This window comes from Thunnus thynnus, chromosome 21 (genome assembly GCF_963924715.1).
Source record: "Thunnus thynnus chromosome 21, fThuThy2.1, whole genome shotgun sequence".
In the NCBI taxonomy this organism is placed as follows: domain Eukaryota; kingdom Metazoa; phylum Chordata; class Actinopteri; order Scombriformes; family Scombridae; genus Thunnus; species Thunnus thynnus.
The window spans coordinates 8119818-8145073 of record NC_089537.1 but is presented as its reverse complement, the minus strand read 5'-3'; the positions used below and the strand labels follow the sequence as shown (position 1 = coordinate 8145073).

At 41.5% G+C, this 25256-nt stretch overlaps 3 protein-coding genes across 9 annotated transcripts; 2 read left to right on the top strand and 1 right to left on the bottom strand.

Annotated features, from left to right (window-relative positions):
• Nucleotides 1-73: 73 nt before the first annotated feature.
• On the bottom strand, nt 74-6027 carry med1l (mediator complex subunit 1-like). Of its 5 annotated transcripts, none has more exons than XM_067577791.1 (17): nt 5897-6027; nt 5601-5686; nt 4535-4610; nt 4357-4411; nt 3641-3767; nt 3525-3553; nt 3282-3353; nt 3121-3195; nt 2971-3047; nt 2825-2887; nt 2556-2676; nt 2309-2433; nt 1993-2114; nt 1668-1857; nt 1428-1553; nt 773-875; nt 74-511 (listed from the first exon to the last, which is right to left on the bottom strand). In XM_067577791.1, the coding sequence occupies exons 2-17, from the start codon at nt 5682-5684 to the stop codon at nt 163-165; spliced, it is 1794 nt and encodes a 597-aa protein (XP_067433892.1). In that variant the 5' UTR covers nt 5685-5686; nt 5897-6027; the 3' UTR covers nt 74-162. The 5 variants fall into 5 exon arrangements, with proteins under 5 accessions (XP_067433892.1, XP_067433891.1, XP_067433893.1 ...); XM_067577790.1 differs by having other exon boundaries at nt 5893-5988; XM_067577792.1 differs by having other exon boundaries at nt 2556-2667; nt 5893-5988.
• On the top strand, nt 5348-12678 carry ralaa (v-ral simian leukemia viral oncogene homolog Aa (ras related)). Of its 3 annotated transcripts, none has more exons than XM_067577800.1 (6): nt 5348-5545; nt 7885-7919; nt 8009-8126; nt 8270-8478; nt 9092-9266; nt 9380-12678. In XM_067577800.1, exons 3-6 carry the CDS (start codon nt 8013-8015, stop codon nt 9500-9502), a joined length of 621 nt encoding a protein of 206 aa, XP_067433901.1. In that variant the 5' UTR covers nt 5348-5545; nt 7885-7919; nt 8009-8012; the 3' UTR covers nt 9503-12678. The 3 variants fall into 3 exon arrangements, with proteins under 3 accessions (XP_067433901.1, XP_067433899.1, XP_067433898.1); XM_067577798.1 differs by lacking the exon at nt 5348-5545 and adding an exon at nt 6198-6346; XM_067577797.1 differs by lacking the exon at nt 5348-5545 and adding an exon at nt 6387-6536 and having other exon boundaries at nt 7885-8126.
• A 2648-nt stretch (nt 12679-15326) lies between these two features.
• On the top strand, nt 15327-24555 carry cdk13 (cyclin dependent kinase 13). The gene is made up of 14 exons (XM_067577788.1): nt 15327-17388; nt 17847-18413; nt 18520-18678; nt 18777-18916; nt 19033-19203; nt 19321-19510; nt 19627-19683; nt 19835-19936; nt 20047-20124; nt 21045-21161; nt 21246-21377; nt 21458-21654; nt 22281-22787; nt 22998-24555. Exons 1-14 carry the CDS (start codon nt 16241-16243, stop codon nt 23696-23698), a joined length of 4266 nt encoding a protein of 1421 aa, XP_067433889.1. The 5' UTR covers nt 15327-16240; the 3' UTR covers nt 23699-24555.
• The last annotated feature ends 701 nt before the right edge of the window (nt 24556-25256 follow it).

The following is a 25256-nucleotide window of genomic DNA, read 5'->3' as shown; positions in this document are numbered from 1 at the left end:
AGCCTGAAAATTGACAAAATATAAATGACAGGTTTCATAGTTTTACTGATCTGAAGTGTGAAGGAACAAGATGCTTTATCAAAAAACATTTATTCAAGTCTAAAAATATTAATCTAAAAAGCGTAACTTTAGGACATCACATGTAATGCACATACAAATCAGTTAGATCAGCTCTGACAGTTGGCCGTTATTGGTGATCCAGTGTGAAAACACACCCACGGGAGCGAAGGGGTAAGGGTTGACAGCAGGACTTGTGTTTATTTCAGAAAGAAGTTCAGATTTGGCTACAGACATGGCATAGCAGGCTGAACCGGAGATTGTGAAGCCGTCCTCTGGCACAGCTGCACTCTGGGAGAACGTGGTGTTGGCGTCCGTCAAAGTGGTAATCGAGGGAGACGAGTGGTCATTTTCGGCCTCTGCGGTGGACGTGCGGCTGGGAGAAAGTGGGGTAGAGGTGATCTGCTCTATCTTGCTGTATAATGCTTGCAGGGTTACAGGAACGGACATGCACCTGAGTCAAAAAACAAACAAGTATTGGAAGAGATCAGACTGGAGGTAAGAATGCAAAGATGGCAGGGTCTGACATATTTTTTATATTAAAAATTTGGTAACATTGACATTATTGAAGTCAATCCAGTTCATATTCCTGCATATCAAAACAATCTTCAATCTAATTTCCCCCAGGAAGCAAGACGATGATCCTACTAAGGAAGGAGGCAGCTTTTTCAAATTGTAGAGCAAGGAGGGGTAGATACAAGTTATGAAACCATACCTCTTTAAAACACTGGAGACATATTCATCCATAGAGGAATCCCCTATTCCTGCTCCAAACAAACTGCAGTTAATCTGATGACAATCAGAAATGTCCATCAGTACTGTGGACAAAAAAAAAAAGCACAAACAAGTAATTTAAGACAGATTTTTATGTCATATTTATCATTGACCTGACCTTAAAGGTGCAGTGTGTAGGATTTAGTGGCATCTAGTGGTGAAGTCGAAGATTGCAACCCCTCACCCTCATCCCTCCCTTTCAAGCATTTAGGAGAATCTACACTGGCTGCGAAACTCACTAAAAAACACAAAAGGCCCTTTCTAGAGCCAGTGTTTGGTTTGTCTGTTCTGGACAACATGGCAGGCTCTGTGGAAGAGGACCCGCTCCCTATGTGGATATAAAGAGCTCATTCTAAGGTAACGAAAACACGACAATTCTTAGTTTCAGGTGATTATACACTAAAGCATCCATATGGATATTATATTCTATTTCTGCAAAGTACATTCTGCTAGATGCCACTAAATTCTACACACTGCACCTTTAAATCACCCTCCATATGGCTTAAAACAAAATCACAACGAATTAGGTTAATTGATTTGATTAAGAAACGTTTTTCAGATGTTGAGGTTCTCAGACAACAGCACTTATTCTTGACCTTTAATAAAAACGTGTGGGAAATGCTCACAAACAGCAAGGGAGTCGGCGTCAGGTCGGTGAAAGGTCACAGAAAAGCTGGTGTCAGACTCCGGAAGGACTTCGAAATGCAGGTCACGAGCAGATCCTGATAAACAGAGCCATCAATAAAGTATTACATGATTGTGAAAAAAGAAAAAAAAAAAAACAATTTTGTTCCTGCCAATTTTACAGAGATGACTTTCTCCAATTCCTCTCCTACCTGGACTGGCGCACATACAGCTTCTCAGTAGGGTGTTGATGGCACATTGATGGCGCAGCAGCTCCAGCAGGGCTGGTACGTGGGCCGGATGGGTGAAGGGAATATTGTCCATCACAGTCGCTCTCTGGGCAGGCACCTCCCATGCAGCTCCAGGGAAAATATAACTGTGCATCACATCACCAGGAAGAGGCTGGACAGAAAAGGGTATTGATTAGTTTTGTGTCATACATTACATTCAAGGCTTGTATAATCATTTAGCTTACTGTGTGAATTATAGTGTAACACACAACGGTGTCAATCACTAAGGCAACAAGCGTGTACATACCACAGTAAAAATAGTATCCTGCTCATCTAATGTCTCCCCATGGCTGTTTGGACTTAGTGAACCTCTATGCAGAAGCTTGGGTAATGGTGCCCACTGCAGGTCAACATCTGGTATGGTCACATCTAGGATGTGTCACAGAAGGAAAAAACAGCAGAATACAGATGGGACATAAATATATGCTTGAGGACTAAAGAGGAAAAAAAAAAAAAACCCAAAAAAACACTAAAATGTAATACTTACATTATGTGCGAAAAGAAATAAAAAGCATGTGTGAATTTCACACAGTAGAAGAATTTATTGTGAAATGTTTCCAGACCTGTAATTTGGCTAAGCTTCTTAACAAAAGACAGCATCATTGGTATCGCTGGCTGCAGTTTGAGCAGAAAGCAGGCAGGAAACGTCTCATATGGCCCCTCACTCAATGGTGTAAACACTGGATAACTGCAACAGCACACAATTTTACTACTTCTTATTAACACAGTTTGACACTGAAATCCAGATTTACTGTGGGATGTAAAATGAAAAAGTATTCCGTTGAGTGAGAAGATTAAACAACATGTTACCCCTGGAGATCCAGCTGTGGAGGCTGTGGGATCACAGATGCCATCTGAAGCTTGTGAGTGGCATCGCTGGGGCTCACGGTCACCTGAGCTGCCTGCACAACTGGCTCCATACCTGGAATTTCTTTAAATAAAAAAAGAGCTTTTCAGCGGGACTCAAAATGTAAATGTTGCATTCACAAGAAATCTGATAGGTCTACTAGTAAACTGCTTTAGTTTAACATGAGATCACATTAGTGCATTTCTGTCTGTTAAGAGCTTTGGGATCTTACGTGCAATTGAAGTCTTCATCCCATCAGTTGGGATTGTATAGAACTGGATAGTCAAAGGGCAATCTAGTAGTAGAAAATGTTATTGATTAAAAAGTTAAATGACTGAAGAAATTTTTAAATAGTTTTTGCCTCTTGTCATTATGAACCTTCTTTTCCAGCTATTAGACACCCAATCCTGCTATTGTTAATCATGTCCATTTGGGGGTCACCGTCCTCTGGTACCCTGAAAGCAGATAAACAGCGTCGGTTCCAATCTTTCTAACAAGTTTTAAGCCTTCATGTTTCATGTCACTCACCTTGACAGATGTGATAGTACTTGCAAGTCTTTTCCAAGGTATTGTAGAGATGCAAACAGTTTTAATTTGACATCACTGAAAAAAAAAAGACAGGGAAAGTTAAAATGACTGCAAGAGGCCCCGTACTGTTCAAGCTAATAAACATTTTTATGAGTAGGTACTTGTCTCCAGGGATGTTGTACTGGGTGAAGAGGCCTTCCAATTTCATAGAGAAGTCAGCAAAATTTTTTGACCTGTGGAGAGCCGTACAGCAGTACACTCAGCACGAGCATCTAAAGCTGTTTATCTTTAGGTAATCATTTAAATAGCACTGTCATCTCAATCCCCATAATGTGGGGGATAACAGCAGTGCTGCTGCAGTGTGCTGGCTGTGAACTAAAATTTACCATCGCTCTACCTCTTACCTCAGCAGCTGAAGAAGGGATTCACTGGACTGCAAGAAAATTACATTTTATTAGCACAGTACAGGGTAAAGGGGAGTGTTGTAAATTGCTTGCTGGAAACTGGACAGTCCACTTACAACAGGGGAACCTCCATGTGGGGCCACCTTTACTTCCTCCACCCCACCACTAGGCAGCAACACCACTTCCAGGTAGAATAAGTCGGCTGTCAGGTAGCATGTGGCCTCAGTGATGTGAAAGCCCATCCTAGAGTGCAAACGTGAATATGGAAGAAAGTTAGTGGAATCACATAATTAGATAGGATGAGAGGTAACAAAAGAAAAAGTTTGTCTTAAACCAATGGTCAGGTGCCCAAATAAACATTGAAATAGGTTTTTCTTGCCATAATCATTCCTTCTGTTCATACTGGCCGTTAGAAAGTCCCTTCATAATGCACTTACAATGTAAGTGATTGAGGCCGAAATCCACAAGCTAGATAGTATGAAGCTATGAAATGTTAGTCTTTTTAGTGCCAAAGTCACTGTTTGTTACGATTCTTCCACCACAGCTCAACAGGGAAACACTGTCTGAGGGAACACAAAGAGGGAATTTGATGCTAAAAAGACTGTCAATGTGGCAGATATCCACTCGACATGACTAACTCGCACTGCTGAAGCCTCATATAAAGCTTCATATAAACTTGGAAATGAATTTTTGCACAAAATGACACACTGTGGATTTTGTCCCCCATCACCTACATATGAAAGCACATTTGAAGGAGATATTTTAATAGCCAGTATGAACAGGAGGAATGATTACATCGAGGAAAAACCGCATCAATAAGTCAACTCTTTACCCTCGTTGTTTGGCTATCATCTCCAGACGAGACCTCATGGCGTTCATAGAGGACACTGAAATATAGAGAGACTGACTGATTCGCAAGTAGAGCCAAAATACAAGTCAATTCTATATACACTGAACTACATGAAGATCAAAACACATACAGAATCATCAGTATATTGTTTTTTTTTTACCATTAAACACTTCCTGGAGCCTTTCCAGGGATCTACCCAGCAGCTCACAGGGTTTGGATTCATCTCTGGATTTGTCCTATTACGAGAAAAGCAGCAGCAGCAGCAACAATGGAGCAGTTGTGTGACAATGTCATCCTTGTGTAAACAGTCTTTGGTCTTCCAGGCCCATCCCACTGTGCAACACAAACTGTGTGACACAGTGGCGCAGGGGAAATGTTGACATTTGGATGCTTTGCACTTTGGGATGGGTATGTATAGGGAGGCAGTGAGCTTAATGCACCCGGGCGTGTAAAAATGCATTGTGCATTGCAAGTACCCCTAGAGCTCTACCCTCATTACTTATAGTCCTATAAAAGTCCTCTTGAACATTACTGCTGGCAGATAGCTGCCTTATCCCTTTGGACCACACATCACTTCAGACCACCAAGTAATCCAAGTTTCTTTACCATACTTTAGAGACTGACCACTGCCAAGCTCAGCTTCACATTAATCCAGAGTATTATCTGTCCTGGTGCTCCACCCATAACAAATATAAAAGAAAACTAACTAACCCTCTCTAGAGCTTCAATATATCAGTGCTACATGTGCATTATATACTTCATTTCAGCCTTTTTGTTAGACAGTAAATATCTTTCCGAACAGGATAGCGTTAAACATAGAAATGAATTCCAGTCATTAAGCTGCAAAATTAAAAATGAGGAAAAAAAACTGAACTGAATCCAAGTAAAGATTTGATAACTCTCAATGCACAGACTGCTGATCAAACAACAAAGACTTGAATGTTCTAGCATAGATGATCTCATTCTCAGTGCATCACCACACCAGTTCCTGATTAGCACATCATCATATTAGAGAAACCACCCAGTGACCGGCCAAATATCTGTTATTCATGCATTTATCACGTCTTTACCGACATAAAACAAACAAGAAGAAAAAGATGACTTTTGTGTGATCTCATATTGGCACTGTGACATTTAAAAGGGGACAGTAAAGCTGATGTGAATGTGAGATGTGAGTATGAGAGCGGAGGATCAGATATGACAGTGTTTACTGGAATTAGTCTTACCATGCATCTTCTTACAAGCTGGAAGGTTTCATTCCAAGTCTTTTCTGCATATTTCAAGCGCAGGTCAGAGATTATGGACTTCATCACTAATAGTACACACAAGAAAAAAAAACAAAAAAGACAAAATATAAATCAGCATCCACACTCTTCAATTTGTTATGGTCTTTTCTTTAATTTCAGGCAATTTTAAAGCATATCTTCACAGTAAACAAGCATGTTTTGAGTTAAAAGTTAATGTGTTTGGATTTAATTTGAAAAAATATCTGTTCATTTTGTACAAAAACTTCATTACCTGCCTTCTGAAAAGTCTATTTAACACTTGCTGACTTGACAATACGCCTCCTTCTGCACAGGCGTGCAAACATTTATGCGGATTAGCCAATTAATCAATTATGTGTCATGTTCAACCCACTGCCCTTTAATGCATGTTTCAACCGCAAAGCAAATAACAAAGAGTAATTCTGAAAATATTGGTATTAGTAATAACTGTTGGCAAGAATGTTATAAATAAGAAACAGTCATTTAAAAAAGTGAAAGGAAATGTCTTGTTGTCCCAGGCGGGCGGGCGTTGTCAGACGGAGCCGAGCCCACAGGACGCGCAGTCAGTCTGCTGCTAACAGCTACCCAGCCAAGCTAGGGCGCTAGCCATGAGCTAACAAGTAGCTAGCTGAGTCCTTTCTCATTTTGCCACCACAATTGAGCCTTCGTGAAACGCTGCACCGAGCCGAATACCATCTAATTTACCGGTAGGTGATGTCAGTCACACATTTAGCTTTGTTGAAACGCTTGCTGCTGTTCATGTTAGCTCTCTTTGTACGTCGCATCATTTAGTTGTGATTAGCTGCTCGTTATCGTCTGCTAGCCTTTTCGCCTGTGTGTGTGGCCACCCTTAGCTGCCTAGCCGAGTTTGAAAGGGTCGAAGGAACATCTGTTGCTGTGTGTATCCGATTTTAATGTGTTATCTGAGCCGCTGTCTTTATGCTTATTTAGAGGTTAGGTGATGCTAACCAGCTAGATATATATATTAGTTGGCTTGTTAGCCACATCGCCCAAAACAGCCAGCCAGTTCACCTGCAGGTTGACATGTCAGCAGCTAACTTGCTAATAAGTTAACATCATTATTAAGAGTATTGTTCAACGTTAATTGTGATTTCGGTTGTCTGTTGTTGCTATAATTAATTAGGTAAAATGTTCACTTGCTCAGCTAATATGTAGACCATCCTGCTGTGCTGTATTATCGCCATTTAGGTTAGTTGCCAATGTCATGATCCGCTGATTTATTATTATATTAGTGTAGGGGGTCTAATGACCTTACACTAAATTGTGTGGTCATCATTGCAACCTGAACACGTGTTGTTGTCATTGTATTTCTCATTCCTCATCTTGAGTCTGATCCAGTATCTTGATAACGTAACTTTTGTTTAGAAATAGTGAAATCAGTTGATCAGGTTCATCAGGCAAGGTTTCATCACTTACCTGAAAATGTTAGATATGATTTAACATGAACATTTTTTGTTAGGAGCGATATGTCCTTACTATGGGGGTTTAAATGGTTAAGGTAAAATAAAAAGCACCTTCAGTACTAAATTGTAATATTGACTTTCAGTGCATAGATCCCGATTTTGTTAATTTGTATAATGACCTATTGGCTGCATTCCCACCTTTATCCCTCATCCCCAGAGGTCTTTGTGAGCCTGGAAAGGGCATTGATGCACACTTCTGGACATCATCTTATTTCCATGGTCTTCTTGGACAGTTCAGTGTGGGGAAACTGACCACTAAAAAGCTTTAGCTTGTGTCAGATTTGATCCACTCCTGTCAAACATCGAGGAATACTACCAGATTTCACCTAGAAGTTAAAAAAAGGTTGTATTACTTTGCTAAATGGTTTTCACAGGTTCATCCTGGCTTAGCGGATTGTGTGCAATATTGTTACATTAACTGATATGAAATCTTTCCACTGACCTGTACACAGCTGTAGGGAGGAGCGATAACGTAAAAAGCAATTAAAAAGCAGTTCTCGTGCATCAAATTAATGGCTGTGGTTATTATCGCACTTTATTTTCGGTTGTCTCATTCAGGTACAGACAATCACCCACTGCACCCCATTTGTGGAAATTTCTCCCAGTTATATTCTTCATAGTAGTGGAATTTATTGCGATGAAACACAGAGATGGCAATGTAATCTCACTGCAGACGAGTTATTTTATCAGAAATGATGATGAAACATTCTTCTCCCTCCCTCCCCTCTCTTCTTTTTTTTTTTTTTTTGTTATCTCCCCAGGAATTCTCAGTCAACCCCTGGTTGCAGCTGGAATCGTCAGTCTGATTTTCACGGTCTTCATTTCACAATCCTTCCCTCCACCTTGAACTTTCTCCCCTTCACACTTGAATCTCTTGGTACACAGAGCCATGGCAGCTGCTAAGCCAAAAGGGCAGAACTCTCTAGCCCTTCACAAAGTGATTATGGTGGGCAGCGGAGGAGTGGGCAAATCTGCCCTTACGCTCCAGTTCATGTATGATGAGGTGAGTGTGTGTGTGCGTGTTTGCAATTTCATCAATTTGCATCACGGCTGTCTCATGTTGGTTTAGTAGATTACAAAGTTGACCAAAGTTCACATTATCGTGATGTTTGGTCTACTTTTTTCTTTTTCCTTTTCCCCTCATAGTTTGTCGAAGACTACGAGCCAACCAAAGCAGACAGCTACAGGAAGAAAGTGGTGCTGGACGGAGAGGAGGTACAGATCGACATCCTTGACACAGCTGGACAAGAAGACTACGCAGCCATCCGGGATAACTACTTTCGCAGTGGCGAGGGTTTCCTCTGTGTATTTTCCATCACAGAACTGGAGTCATTTGCAGCAACAGTAGACTTCAGGTGGAGCCTCAACACTTCCACATCCGTTACAGTTTAATTACTGTCATCATTAGCTATCCCTCCTCTGTTATAGTGCTTCAACAGTCCTTTTTCGGACATGTAGGAACACAGCTGAGTGTTTGGTTTTTGCTGTTCGACCTGATACACAGTAAATACAAAACCTGTTTACTTAAAGGTGCAGTGTGAAGAATTTAGTGGTATCTAGCAGAGCAGACTCCAGCAGAAATGGAATATAATATTCATAAGTATGTTTAAATTAGTGTATAATCACCTTAAAATAAGAATTGTTGTCTTCTCATTACCTTAGAATGAGCCCTTTTTTATATAACACAGGAAGCAGGTCCCCTTCCACAGAGCCCATGATGTTGCCACCACCATGTTTCTACAGTAGCCCAGAACGGACAAACCAAACACTGGCTCTAGAGAGGACCTTTTGCATTTTTCGTGGCCACTGTAGGTTCTCCTACATGCTTGGAAGGGGAGGGGTATTCGGTTGGTTGCAAACTGCAACCTCCTCGCCAGATGCCACTCACTGCACCTTTTTAAGCCAGCAGTAACCTGTTTATTTACATAATTCATGGCTGAGTGACATTTCCTGTTTTTTTTTTTGCAGAGAGCAGATTCTGCGAGTGAAGGAGGATGAGAACGTGCCCTTCCTCTTGGTCGGTAACAAATCAGACTTGGACGACCGACGGCAGGTCAGCGCGGACGAGGCGAAGGCACGCGCCGAACAGTGGGGCGTGTGCTACGTGGAGACTTCTGCCAAAACCCGTGCCAATGTTGACAAGGTTAGTCTTGACGGTTTAAGATAAGAATCGACCTCGGTGACTTTGAGTAAACTTTTGATGGTGAGCAGAGAAATGTGAGGATTTTTTTTTTTCTTTTTTTTTTTTTTGAACAGGTGTTCTTTGACCTGATGAGAGAGATCCGGGCGAGGAAAATGGAGGACAGCAAAGAGAAGAACGGCAAGAAGAAAAGTAAAAGTTTGGCCAAGAGAATTAGAGAGAGATGTTGTATTTTATAGTGGTAAAAGAGAGCAGGATAGCTGCTTATGTACATATACATTTCTCAGACTTTTGCATTTATTTTGTGCCCATACCTGACCACGACTCTCTGTCCCTGGTCAACAGGACGTCTGAGCGTGCGTCAGGGAGTAGTAAGGTGGCACTCCATACACCATTTATAGCTCTAACTTTTTATGTGCTGACACTCCAAATAATTTATGTACTCTCTCTCTTACTCTGACCACGTTACAGAGTGTAATAAATGGACGGTGTTTTAATTTAGGCCTAAGCTTGACAAGAAGCTAAGGCCCCATGAAATGTTCCAAAACCTTTTCATTGTAAAGTTTGATGTGTATAATATATTCAGACAACTGTGCAGTTCAAGTTCAAAAGATGAGATGAAATGAAAGTGTCATAGCCAAGGTTTTAAATGGGGAAGCTATAACTGGAGCTCAATATTGGGAAAACCCCAAGTCATGTAATCAGTCCACCGTCTCGGGTAGGAAATGTAAGTTAACACACTCAGCAAGGGTGTCGACCCACAAATTCATCAAGTGCCACCGAGGAAAATCTACATTTGCACTGGTGAATCTACGAAACATTTTAATTTGAAAGACTGTTGTGTTATCTTAGCCAGAGCCTAAATTTGATGCCATTCCTGTTTGTTGTTTTATTACGTGGTAATGGGTTTTGAACACATATTTTTTATCTGTGAAGTTTTTTCTTTCTTCTCTTTTTTCTCTCTATCATATCAACCAGTGTAAGATAAGCGCACTAATCCTTTTTCTCAATTTTCTTTCCCCCCCTTTCCAGTCACTTTGTTGAGTCCTTCTCAAATGCACAAAAAAAAAAAAAACATCGATCGTTACCCTTAAATCTGTGAGGGATCTTACAACACTTGAACTTTTTTCAATTCTAACATTTCAGAAGTTTTACCTCACTCGGCTAATGACTTTTCATTGCCTTTTTTTTTTTTTTTGGTTGCGATAAAGGAATCCCTGGTGCTCTGATAAAAGGTGATTCCTATAACACTACATCCTTTACATGCTGTGTTCAACACATCTTAAAGTTGATAAATTGCTTCCAGTCATGTAAAGATTCCGTTTGCCAATTTTACTTTACTGGCTCAGACTTTTAATCACCAATTGTTTACCCCCCTCCTTATTTTTTGACTTGTATGTATTTCTTAATTGGGCTAAAACGGGAATAAATTAATGGGTAGATGAATATTAAGGCATAAAATATAGAAAAAAGGAATACAGGCTGATAGATGTAAGGTGGTACCTGCCCAAAAAAAGTTGCTCTCAGTCACCAAAGAAAAACGCTAGCTAGTGCAAACAAGTGCCCACTTTATCAATTGAAACGAATCACAACTTGCATCAAAAGGAGCGACGCACCGCATCTCGTCAGCCGTGTTTGTGTAAACACTATCTATGATGGAGGTAAAGGTTGGACGGGTGTCAGGGGAAGTAAAATAGGTTTAATTCTAAACGGCCTGGGAAAGAAACGCAAGGTTACGAGGGCTTTAGTAATTCATGTACAGTGCACACCGTTGCCTACCTGTCCACTGCGAATGTGAATAATCCCCTCTTTCCATCCCGTTTGCCTGTAATCGTAGGCTGCTAATGATGTGCAGAGTTTCTACACTCTGCTTTGTTTACCTTTTTGTTACGGTTTGTGCAAAACCACCCTGTGTTATAACACTGTTGTAACATCGAAATCAAACACCTGATTACGTTTACTTCATCTCACTCATGTAGCTGAATAACTTGACAGGCAAGTGAAGATTGAAGCAGTGTAAAAAAAAAAAAATTGGAAAAATGAGAATTTAGCACATGATTAACAGTTAAATTGCATAGACCAAAACACACTGTGAAATCTGCCCCTCCTATTTTTTTTTAGTTTACTTATAACTGAGCCATTTTTTTTTCCACCATTACACTTTATTTGAATGTTATTTTAAAGTCTAACAACCATCTATGATTCAGTTTTTTAAGTTACTAACATAAGAGTAAATGTTGCGTGCGTTGCCGACAGCAACAGCTCACCATTTACATTTAAAGAATTTCCACAACAAATATGATGCCCAATACTGGAGTCTATGCAAAAACAACTTCTGTAACTGCAAAGAGGAAGAGTAAACGAAACTTGGATTATTCAAAACATCAGTGCTCGACTGTGGTTTGGTATTGTGTTGCACTTCTTGTTTGTAGATCAGACCACAGCTTCAAAAAATGAACACTCATCATTCAAATATTACGAAAATACAGATTCCCTGAATTAATACAAGAACACTAAAGAATCCCTGGCTTTGATTACAGGCTTTGTCAGTTAGTCAACCGTACTGTGACAAAGAGACAGTAATGCAAAAGAATGTTTTGTGGTAGTTCTTATTTATTGAAAAGCACACTGTAGAGTGAGAGTTTAAAGATAGGGAGGGGAGGGAGGGAGGGGGGGTGTGAGGTAAGCTCGAACCCAAAATGTTAGGAATCCATGGCGTCAGAATGTTTGGAAAGTAGTTTGGATTAATGTTTTTAAAGGGCTAACCTCCAGTACACCATACCATGATTGAGACAACCCCCCTGAAAGTTACAGAAAATGACGTAGAGGGAAAAGAAAGTCTTTTACGGCGTACCTTCCTCAGCTTACGGCCATTACATTAAGTGCTGTGTGTCTTCATTGTTGAGGATTGTTGAAGCTACTATACTTAAAAGTGACCACCGTAGTGCTTGCTTACTCTAACATTGGCTTTACACAGTTGCATTCTCGTTTCAGAAGCAAACATCCATAATCGATCTAATTTTTTCCCATCGTCTTCATGTATAGCTAATAGACTCGATGGCCCAAATATTTTCAGCTGGGTTTTAAAGGGTGATACTAAAACAGTGAAAGTTTGTGTGTGAAAGCTACGAGCAAGCTGTCCTACCGGGTATTCAGATAAGTTGTTTTGCCTTTTATATAAATACCCTTGGAATTTGAGAAAAAAAAAAAAAAAAAAAGGATATATACTGTATGTCTTTGGTTGGATGGTTGGATGTATGCCATCAATTAAATGTTTCCTTCATGTTTACTTATTTTAAACATAACCACTAATGTAGCCTATCTGTTTGTGAATGCAAGAGGTGAAGCTTACATTTCAATTCATTTTTTGTGAGTTATTTGGAAATGGCAAATAAAGTGGATATTACTAATAACATTTTCAAATGTATTCAGATCTTTGTGTTAAGGTTTGTGTCTTGACTTGAATTATTATTATTGTTGCACTGAGCAGGCAGACCGGTCTTTGGGAGTGTCCTCTGGGAGTGTGTGCGCACATATCTGCTGCTTAAATTTCCATGAGTACACTGAATTTCAACCACCTCAGGATCCTCACCTATGATCCTGAAGGGGGAACTGTATTATCACTACATCAAAACACTTTACCTTACCGTGAGTCATTATGTAATTTACCACAGTTGTGGTTTTGTACGTCACAGAAACATGAAACTGCGTCACTGCAACGTCAGCTGCATAACTTCCTCTGCAATGTGACTTCTGTTTTTTTTTTCAGGATTGGTGAACTTAAAGAATTTTACAGTATTTCACTCAAATCAAGGGATTTTTTCCCCCCAAGTTAAGACATTACTTTACATTACCAAGTTGTTTTTGTTGCACTATAATATGTGTACAAGCACAGACAGCTCGGCACAGCCCACACACAATCACACTAATTCTTTTTGCAACATATAGGATCATATGCTTGATTCTACACATGTCACGGCATGTTATGGATGGGAGGGTGAATCATTGATTTACTATAGTACAGACATGGATATATTGCTGCTTGTGTATGTTTTTACAGTATGAGTGTTCAGATATAGGTGCTTTACGCATGGCTCAGTGCTGAAGCATATTTTTTTATTACAACATCAATATATAATTGAGAGTTACGGAAAAGTATTCACAAAAATAGCAACACCACACCCGAAAAATACTGATATGATTCAAAATGTGTCAGTGTTTTATTACTGGATCATTATTATTGATGCATCAACATGTCAGCAGTACTTCAGTGTTGTGGTTGTTCAGGCTGAAGCTTTTTAACTGTTGGGTAGTTTAATCTTTGCATCATATGTTATAAAACTGATATTTCATATGTAAAATCTTGCCATGAAAGGTAACTAGTTACTATAGCAGTTAAACAAATGTAATGAAGTAAAAGCAGCAGTATTTCCCTTATTGTATGTAGTGGAGTAGAAGTGTAAAGTTACACCACTAATATCAGTTTTTCAGACAATACAGTTTTTAAAAGCAACAGTTTCACAACATTATCAACATAATTTATTATGTATGTAACAAAACACTCTTAACAGCCTTCTTATCAGTGCAAGAATTAATGGTGTAAGTACTGCTCACATTCTTTATGAAACACTGAGAAGATGAGAGTTTTTTTGCCTGAAAACTTGCACTTATGAATATGAAACTTAGCCAAGATAATTAAAAGATTGATGATGTAAGCTTGTTTCCAATTCTTCCTGTTGTAACTTAAAAACACAAACAGTACATGTTTATACAGTAAAGCAAAACCAGCCATTAATGTATCATTAATAAACTTAGAAACTTCCTGCCACAGTCTTTTAGTACAGTAACGTGATGTGAATTTTCACAAATGTAGAAAATATGTTAAGTATGATTTGTCTAAAAGTAAGAGATCCTTCTGTGATCAGATAAGATATTACCACATTTACATCTGAAACAGGAAGATACAGAGGTGTGATTGAGATTAAAGAATATTGTGAGCTGAATGAGGTGAAGAACATTCTATATTGTCCTTTATACCATGATTTATGACAAATATTGTTTATAAAAGTTCCAGATTTAGCTTAGATAGGAATTGAGAATGGAGCTTATACCTTTTTTAATAATGTTTTTTGTGTTTTCTGAATATATTTCTTAAGATTGGGATAGGAGGAGAAAAATAACATGATAGATAAAATCCTCATACTTGATTCTATATGGATTGCAGACTATTGGTTTATGAAATGGATCAAATATAAAATATTTGGCACTAATGGGTGCAAATGTAGATTTGTGTAGATATTGTGTTTTGTGCTTATGAAGCTGTGTTTGCATTGTGAGATATCTCCTGGAGCATCATTTGTAGGCGGTTTATATTTATATTTGGATGATGCTTGATGTATTGTGCTGTTAGATAATGGTGGGTTATCCAGCCATAATAGTTGTTTTGTTGTTAGTTAATGTGTCTTTGAGGGATTGTTCATGCAAATGAGCAGACATGAAAATAAAACTGTTCATTCATTGAGTAACAATGCCAAAATAAACAAGGCACTGATTCAGGTTGTGCAGATGTGCGCAACACTTTAATATTATTCTTAAATATCTCCTCCAGACATGTCTCCTACTTCACTGTAAAATCTATTCTCAGTGTTTATGCACTGGAGGCTTCAAGTTCCCACATCACACTTGTGTAAACTGAATATTGGACCAAGATTGGCCTCAAAATTATTTGTGATGTCATAAATCACGCTTGTAGTTCCACCCCTTAAAATCAGATTTTCAATGAGCACAGAGAAACTTTCCACTTTCTGCAGATAAAAGTGAAAACAGCTTTCAAGTGTCAAACTCTGCACATACATCACCCTGCACAGTGAAGCTGAAACAACCAACTGAAGGAACCAGAGGAAAAACATATTTTTTTAGTAAGGAGTGGGACTTTTAAATGTTTTAAGAAAATGTTTTACAGGTTATTATACAATATGTGGTCATTATCAGTGTTATACTGTATTGTGGAGGTAAGGGTTTCCCTCGCTGGTGACGTAACCTCTGATCTGGATTACGCATACGGGTATCATTGGTTCACACCGACGCACCAGGCCTGTAGTTTGAAAGCTGTCTGGGCCCTGGCGAGCTGCACAATTAGCCACACTGCGAACAAAGTTACATGATTTTTGAAATAAATTCAAGGAATTGTTGAGCACATTTTACCCGGAAAGACGCCTGCTGCCTCTGTTTTTGACATCGCGGTTGCGAACGGGAGCAACAACCCCGGCAGGATACGTGAAAGCAGCCTTTGAATGGCAGTTGTTTTATTGCATCTTCACTGAGTTGCCTTGAACTCCACGCAAGGAGAAAAGAAAGCTAGCCAGCCAACTCGCGTGCTATCCACTTCCTTGTTGCACACTGGAGAGTGATGGGAGGCGAGAAGTTTGTGAGTTTTTTTACTTTCACTTTAACACTATCCGCTTAATGGATATACATGCTTGCACGAAGCCGCAACATTTCAGAAGAACTGGATTTTAAATGTGGAGGCCTGTGCTTGGACCATGAAGTGGAATACGACTGTCTTAGCAGGACGCAGCTAGTGGAGGCTAGCTGGCTAAACTGACTAGCATTAGCCGGAGATGTCCGTCCCGGAGTAACTACAATGGTTGAGTATCGACTGGCTTCTTTAACTTAACATCATATTGTGGCTGTTGTGTGACTGAATCTGCCAGCATCGAGTGTCATGAATTATCGTCTGAGTTAACTCCGCTTTATCGGGTTTCTCAGCCGAGCTAGCTTCGTAATGCTAACGTTAAGCTTGTGATTTAGCTGGCTAGCTGGCTGGCTGTCTAAATGTGAATTCTGGTTTAACGTCAGCTAACTAGCCTGTTACACCGCTTACCCAATGTTTTGTTCCACAGTTTAAGTAAAGTAACATAATATATAAAAGGTTATTCTCAAAACCGTGTTGGCTATAGCGTTAATTTTGTAGATAAATGCCTAATTCAGAGGTGCTTCGCGAGGGTCGGGGACGTAGCCCCTCCGCTCAGAGAAATGCTAACAGGCAGGACAGGCGCAGTAAACCGGGGAGCGGTGCTGCCCAGCGGGAGAGGCACCGTGAGAAGAGGCGCTCATCGGCTTCAAGTAGAAAGAAACGTAGACAGGCCAAGGGAAGAGACTTGTGGCATGTCGGTACAACAGAAGACCCTGGCAATGACCGAAAAGGCACTTTTGAAAAAGAGGTTGAACTCCGGACATTGGTAGAGTATGATGACGTGAGCTCCCAGTCAGAGCGGTTTTCTGGGAGCCCCTCTCCTAAACTTGACCCCCATGCTGACCGGCTTTCAGTGGAGCGGCTCAGCGATGTTGACTTTGGTGACTATAATGGACCAGCATCCCCTGACAGAAGTCACCCAAGAGACCGGGAGGCAGTCTGCCTCACCAAGGACGAGCAAACTAGAGGACCATCTGAAAGGAGCAAGCAAGACAAGGAGCAGAGCAAGAAAAAGGACCGCCAGAGCCGGGAGAGAGACTCCTCAAAAGCTAGGAGTGGAGGTAGCCTGAGTGGCTCTAAAAACCACAGAGACACTACGAGGAGCAATGACAGAAATGGTAAAAGGACATCTACAAGTCAGTCCTCACAATCTGCAGATAAAAGGGATTCAAAAAGGCACAGAAGTAAAACAAGATCTGATAAAGAGCCCCCATCTGCATACAGAGATGCTCCACAATCTTACAGAGATGACCGTGAAGACCTCAGGGCATACAGGAGAAGTCCTGGTTTCAAAGCAGAAAGTCCCTATGGGACATCATACTCGTATAGCTACCAGTCGCCTGGTGGTTATAACCAGCTGATATCTAAAAGAAGTCCAACTTATGGGAGCAAAAGACTCTCTCCCAGTTCCACATATTACAGCCGGGATGTAGATGTGTATGGGGCATATAATATGCCAAAGTCACCCAGTTCATACTCCAGCAACAAAAGGAAGAGGTCCCCTGTGAGCCCAGCGAACTGGCGCAGGTCCCCGAGTTATGGCCGACACAGTCCATATGAGCAAGGAGAGTTTGGTTCGAGTCCTTACGGAAACCGCAGGAGATCACGAAGTCCATACAGAAAGTCCCTGAGCCCAAGTCCAGATGTCAGGTGAGGTCTTATAAATTAATGTGTTTATTTGTTTGGTGTATTGATTTGATTTGTTATAATAAGCAACACTTTCAGATTTGACGGCTAATGCTTTAGGCTTATGAAGGAACTTTGCCTCTTAATGAAGTTTATGAATGTAATTCTTACAGTTGTACAACCCAGAGAAGGACAAAGTTACAGAATTTCTATTTAATGTGGCTTTGTGGGTTTTTTCCACTGTTGTTGGCTTGCCTGTTCCTTTCCAAAAGTCTGTTTCGCAATCTGTTGTGCAATTGGTAGGGTGGGTGTAATAACTTGATTGATATGTTGTATATATGTGCCGTACATAAAAATTCTCTTCAAACTGGGAAACCCACTAGATTTTTATCTAATGTAAGTAAGTCAAATAGTCATGTGAAGTTTGTGTCGTAATGACAAAATCTAAAAAGAGTGTTCCTGTTTTCTTTTTTGTCTTCCAGGCGATCTGCTAGGTCACGTAGCAGAAGTCCATACTCATCCTCAAGGCATTCACGTTCTCGTAGCCGTCACCGCCACTCTCGCTCCCGCAGTCGCCCCTCTAGCCTTTCTCCGAGCACACTCACCTTCAAAACCAGCCTCGCCGCTGAGCTCAGTAAGCAGAAAAAGGCTAAAGCTGCAGAAGCAGCCGCCAAGGCCAAGAACTCCAGCAACACATCTACACCAACCAAGGGCTCCTCATCTGCACACCAGCCCAGCCCTAAGTCCAATCACGCATCCAGAAAGGGCCGCCCTCCTTCTCCACCGCCACCAGAGAAAGGTCCCAGAACTCCCACATCCAGCCAGCCTCAGTCCCCCTCTGACAGGTCGTCCAAGAGGACCAGCGAACACCAGACCAGCAGGGACAGAGACGGAAAGGGGAAAGATGACTCTGTACATCGGGATAAGAGGAAAGCACCAGCATCTGGACAGGGCAAAGACAAGGAACGAGCCACTGGTCCACTCATCTCTAATATGTCATCCCTCCCATTGCCCCAAACAGTTCTTGAGCACATGGATAAAGGAGAAAGGTATGCGTGTGTTGTTGGGTTATTTGACTTAAAATGTTTCTGCTTGATTGTCATGACTTACTCACTCTCTCTGTTTCTTTATCTCCTGCATTTTTTCTTCCATCAGCTTGAAGGACAGCTTGCTCTCAGGGAAGAAGAAGTCAGACCGGAAGGCCCGTCAACTTCTGTCGGACTTGCCTCTCCCCCCCGAACTTGCTGGTGGTACATCCTCCCCACACAGCCCACCCGAGGACAAAAAATCCCAAACACTGCGCAAAAGGCCTAAGTATGTTACATAGTATTTAATGTCACATATAAGTATTTCCTCTGCCACTGTTTATTGTGTATTCACGTTTGCCTCTGTAATTTTCTTGTAAATCCCAGAATTTGCGGCCCAAGATATGGTGAGATTAAGGAAACTGAGATAGACTGGGGAAAACGCTGTGTGGACAAATTTGAGATTATTGGAATCACAGGGGAAGGCACCTACGGTCAGGTGTACAAAGCTAAAGACAAAGACACAGGTGAGTACTCCTCCGTATTTAAAGTCAGACCGTCGTCACTGCTGAGAATCTGTGATGTGATGAGACCGTCTCATGATCTGGTCTTAAGATGCAGTTTCCCCTTTTTTGTCCTGTAGCTGAAATGGTGGCTTTGAAGAAGGTTCGACTGGACAATGAAAAGGAGGGCTTCCCGATCACAGCCATCAGAGAGATAAAAATTTTGCGACAACTCAACCACAAGAGCATCATAAACATGAAGGAAATCGTCACAGACAAGGAGGATGCTCTGGACTTCAAGAATGATAAAGGTATACAATATGTTTTTGCCCTCACATGTAAGACTGCACTGAAAAAACAAATAATATTACAATTTGTCAATAAGATATCTTTCTTTTTGATGATTAAATCTTTTTCTTCCATTCTAGGTGCTTTCTATCTTGTATTCGAGTACATGGACCACGACCTGATGGGTTTGCTGGAGTCTGGTCTGGTCCATTTCAACGAGAGCCACATCAAGTCTTTCATGCGGCAGTTGCTGGAGGGCCTTGATTACTGCCACAAGAAGAACTTTCTGCACAGAGACATCAAGTGCTCCAATATTCTGCTCAACAACAAGTGAGTCCTCAGGGTTTTTTACACTGCAGCAGAATGAACACTCTTTGTTACATTTTATTACATTATCAAGCATGTTTTCTGGACTAGATTTAATCTGTTTTCTTTTTCCTAATCAGAGGTCAAATAAAGCTTGCAGACTTTGGTCTTGCTCGGCTGTATAACTCTGAAGAGAGGTGAGCCTGGGATATATATATCCCATATAGATACTCATTGTTCCTCACATACCAAGCTGTCTTCCCACATAAGAGATTAATATTTACAAGTGTTTGCAATCATATTTTATGATTATGATGGTAACAAACTTGTATGCGTTCTCATTTCCAGTCGACCATACACCAATAAAGTGATTACACTATGGTACCGTCCCCCGGAGCTGCTCCTGGGAGAGGAGAGGTACACGCCAGCTATCGATGTGTGGAGCTGCGGGTAAGAGCAAGACTGATATTAAAGAAGTGTATTTATGTAATTGTTTACCAAGTCAGTGGCACTGTTTTGTTATTATAATCATGAATTATGTGTTGTTTTGTCTATTATAGATGCATACTTGGAGAACTGTTCACAAAGAAACCGATCTTTCAGGCTAATCAGGAGCTCGCTCAATTGGAGCTTATCAGGTACGTTTACACTAAATGAGGAAGACGTTTTGGTTTTGAGTCCCAGACTGGTTCCTTCATAGCGGTGAACCCACTTGAACCAGAGACATAGACTGAAAAGAGATTTCAGCTATCTAAAGCTATTGAGAAGAAGTGAAGAATAAGCTCCGCTAATTTGCTCACTGATGGTCTCATTTGGCCATAATACCGCACGGCCGCAAATGTGTTTTGATTAACAAGCCTTACTTCACATCACTGCCCTTGTTAGAAGAAAGGTGAAAACAGTCATTAATTCAGTGAAAGCAGCTTTCTCTGCTGCAGGAATCTAGCTGTAGGGTATGTAGGCTTTTATGAAAATGGACATAACACAACTTCTCACTTAGAATATATTTTACATATTTTTATTGTAATTCTTTTTTTTATATTATTTAGGTTGACTTCATTTTGTCTATATTTTTGACTGTTAATCACATCAACACCGAGGCAAATTCCTTGTATGTGCAAACCTATTTGGCGATAAACCTGATCCTGATTTACTTTCTTCCCTTTTATTTGTTCACTTAGCCAGTTGGAACAGTTGTGGTAGTGTGGGAGGAGATAAAATTGGCTCAGTGAAGACAAACGTGATGCACTGTAAAGCAACAAGTCAGGCCAGTTATCTTGTTGTTGTCAGAAGTAATTTTGGGAAAATGCTGTAAGTCACTGACTGAGGTAGAAACTGTAGGAAAAGTTCATGATCAGAAAGCATCAGTAGAAACACCAGGTAGGCTGAAGGAAACAACAAAACTCCTGCAACACATTCAACTTTCCCTCTTTTAAAATGTATGAAACATCATCACTTTTGATGTTTTACTTTGTCTATTATTTACTTGTTTAACCGTCAGAAGCTGTGTCCACACGTTGCTGCGTTCTGCTCGAATAAATGCATCTCTGTCTTTTAGCCGAATATGTGGAAGTCCATGCCCCGCCGTCTGGCCAGATGTAATAAAGCTTCCCTTCTTTAACACCATGAAACCAAAGAAACAGTACAGGAGACGACTACGAGAGGAGTTCGCTTTGTAAGTATATGTATATCATGTATAATTATATATATTTTAGGGACAGCAATTTCCTTTACTGAGAACCCATTTGTTGTTGTTTAGCATTCCTCCGTCTGCCTTGGACCTGTTTGACCACATGCTAAACCTGGACCCCAGCAAACGCTGTACGGCTGAACAGGCGTTAGGCAGCGAGTTCCTCAAGGACGTGGACCCGGACAAAATGCCCCCACCAGAGTATGTTTTGGTTCCTGTTTTGTTTTGTTTTGTTTTTTTCTTAATCAGGTTTACCATGTTAACCATTTCCATTTCTCCAGTCTTCCACTGTGGCAAGACTGTCACGAGTTGTGGAGTAAGAAACGCCGGCGGCAGAAGCAGATGCCGGAGGAACTGGCAGCTCCTAAGGCGCCCCGCAAAGAACTGGGCCTCGACGACAGCCGCAGTAACACTCCCCAGGGCTTCCCTGCTCCTGGAGGCATCAAAGCCCAGAACGCAGCTGCCTCTGCGCTGCTGGGTAAGTCTGACCACCGTTTATATTTGTACTGTCATATTGTGACATGTCAGTCACCTGTGGAGCACTTTGAACTGGCACTAACCTGCATGGAAGGTGTTACGCAATTAAAATTAGATTTGAGTAATGCAGTGAACTCTAATAACACAAGTATAACTGGTTTAACTAATATACTGAAAACTCATTGTAAAATCTTTCCAACATATGCGAGTTAATTTAGACTTAAATACCTAATATTACTTTTAGAGGTCATAAAAGCCTGGAGTAATTGATCTTGGCCAAACATGTCTTGGATCCAGAATGTAATTTATTCATTCGCTTACTCTCTCAGTTAACCTGTCTTTCCTAATGTATGTCCTCTAAAGACCATACACGTGCATAGACGACACACTGAACAAAGCTCCTCTCTAGACTACTGTTGGGCTCCATATCTTCACACCATTGGTCCTTGTTCTAGGAATAAGTCCACCTGGTCAGACATACTTTTGGCACTTGTTTTAATTTTTTCATTTCACTTGGGAGAATGATCTTTCATGTCATATTGCCAGTACAAATGTAATTTTTTGATCCAATGAGCATACGCGCTGACACACTGAGTTAAAACATGGCTCCGCTCTGTCTTCTTGCAGACCCAAAGGGTCCAAACTCCCAGTTGACCCAGGAGCAGCTAGCAGTCCTCCTAAACTTCCTCGGCCAGCCCAAGAGCGCAGTGAACACGGCCCAGTTTGTGCAGACCATGAGCACAAAGGTCAACCAGGAGACATTACAGCAGATCTCCAAAGTCCTAGCTCCCACCGACCCGGCCGAGCCTCCTCCTCCTCAACCTACACCCACCAAACCTCCCCAGCCAGCTGCTCCAGCAGGAGTGCCCCGTACACCCCCGATGCCCAAGCCTCCTTCACCCCCCATGTCTGCGCCGTCAAGTCTCCCGGAAGGAGAGGCCGCAGCCGCCACTCAGACAGCCATGACGATGCTGCTGGCTCAACTGCTCCAGGCTCAACAGGCTCAGAGGCAGGAACCGAGCGATGGTGGCGGAGAAGGGGTGGAGAGCACCAACCCTGCAGCAGGAGCACCCGGGGGCCCTCCTCTTCCTCCAGAGGTTAAACAGCCTCCAGAGCCCAGCCCTGTCTCTCCAGGTAAGCCTTTTTCTGTTTTAATCTATTTAGAGAGGCAGTTCAACACAAGAGTGTGAGAGTTTTGTTCTCGAATTATGTAAAAAGAAAACGGATAATACCAAGAAAGCTTCTTAGGAAAGAGCCGTAGTCAGTAAAACTCATTACCATAAAGATAAAAGGAAATAGGTTTGAACCATAAATCCTCAACGTTTATTTTATTTTGTCTTTCAGTGTCAGAGGTAGGTGGAGTGTCCATCCTGCCTCCAGACCAGAGACCACCTGAGCCTCCAGAGCCACCTCCACACGCTGACCTGGACTACCGGCAGCCACCACCTGAGCCCAAGACAGGCCACGCTCCCCCCATCGCATCTGCAGGTGGAGGTGACGGAGGGAGACCCCCAGAGCCGGACTACCCACCTCTCCCTACCGCAGAAGGGCCCGGATACGGGGGAGAATACAGCCATCCGCCTCCTCCACCCTTCACTCCTGCGGGGTTCGGGGAGAGCTACATGGGCCACATGTTAGGTGGAGGCCTGCCACCTCACACTCTGAGGGAAGTATTTAGCGGGCCCAGCCAGGCCGCTGGCTCCTCTTCTGCCGCAGGGGTTCTGGCCCCCGCCCACCCTGAGCCCTTCCCCCCAAGCGCAGGAGCCACCGGAGCCAGCAGCATGGTGTTCACCGGGGACAAGGACCACCGCTTCGAGTACAATCACAGCCCCTTACATGTGGAGGGACAGCCCAACCCCAGTGCTATCCACCTGTACAACCACAGCATGACTAGAAAGGATGGTGTACCTCCTCCCCCACCCATCCCGGCACCAGGCCAACCTTGGGGCTCCCCTTCTCAGGTCGGGGCTCCGCCACTACCCCTCGGTTTTGTCCCACACGTGAACTCAACAGCAACAATCAGAGGACGTGGCCTGCCTTTCTGATAGACTGGAAATATGAAATGGCAGTTTGTAACAATGGACAAAAGGCTAGAGGACTCAACTTTGAGCCTGGAGCCTCTCAGGCCAGACCAGAGGGATCTGGAGATGCACACTCAATTTGTAATAACTTAATTCTGTGTAAGGCATTGTATTCCTCCTCGATCTGGAATGCGGAGTACGTTGCAGAAGGACAGCTGAATAACACCGGAGGAGCTTTTCTTGCTCATACCATTTTCATATTTTTTTGTAATCTATTCTGCTGTCTTTTAAATTAAACTTTTACCTTTTTGAGTGTACATTTATCAGGCCGGGTAAATTTTAAACCTCTACCTTTAGCCTTTCTGTAATTTGCTCCAGGGCAGAGTAGTATTAATGTTTTGCACTACTGACTGAAGTAGGCGGAAACTATTTTAGCTATGAAAGGAAACGGATGATGTGCTTTATCTGCACAATTAGGAATATGACCAGTAATGTAGTTTCCTCTTTTTTTTTATGGTCATGATTATGTTGAAACAAGGATGGCTCAGTTGATTGGGTTGATGGCTTTAGGTATCAGCACAGGGAGCTATTTGAGGAAAAGGACTGTTAGTTCCAGAGAGACTGGTAGCACTTGGATGACTGCAGCAAATCTGATCTGACTTCATGGAGAAAGGCTGTTTTCACTTTAAATTCCACATGCCTTTTTTCCAATAGGTATTGTAAAATCATGAGCAAAACAAACACACGTAACCCAACTTCAAACAAACAATGTCTTTTTTTTTTTTTTTTTTTCTTTTTTTTTTTTTTTTTTGTACTAAAATGATTTTGTCCCCCACCCTCCTCCTTTGGCAAATGTTTATTAAAGAAATGCCAACAATGTATCATTGTGTGTTTTAATTCTTTATAAAGATCATTTTGCTATAATAGAAGTGGTGACTTCATGAATTATACCACTGGATGGCAGTATCATGTCAAATATCAGCGCACTCTCACTGAACTGGATTATGTGCTCATTGCAATGGATGGACATAGTTTCACTGATGCAGGCAAATGTACTTCCTTGTCTGTCTCACTCAAAACCAATAGACCTTATCCTGCAACCACAATTAAACTTAATCTCTGAGCAGATACATCATCTTACGAATGATAAGATGATGAGCCGGTGTATGATGCAAGTAGACATATTTTGACACCAGATGTAGCATGAAAACCCTTAAAGGCTGTCAGGTTAGCACTGCTGAGACTACATGTCTTTTATCAAGAGAGACATTGCTAAGAAGATAGCAGCAGCACACATCAAGTTTCAGACAACATATTACACAACCCTGAATACAGATACAAAGCAGTGCGACTGTCAGGAAGAAAGGAAACGTTTTAATGGATGACAGCTCCCGGTGGACTCGATCCTCAAACACTTTGAACTTTACAGAAAACAAGTTTCTCACAGATCACAAATCAGCCCTCCTCAACGCTCCCTCTTAATGCCAACTTTGATGTGATTTTTTTCTGTATGTCAGTTGACCTTTTTGCCACTTGCACCTTTTATCAAATGAGGACTTTCTCTCAAAGAAAATAGCTGTTT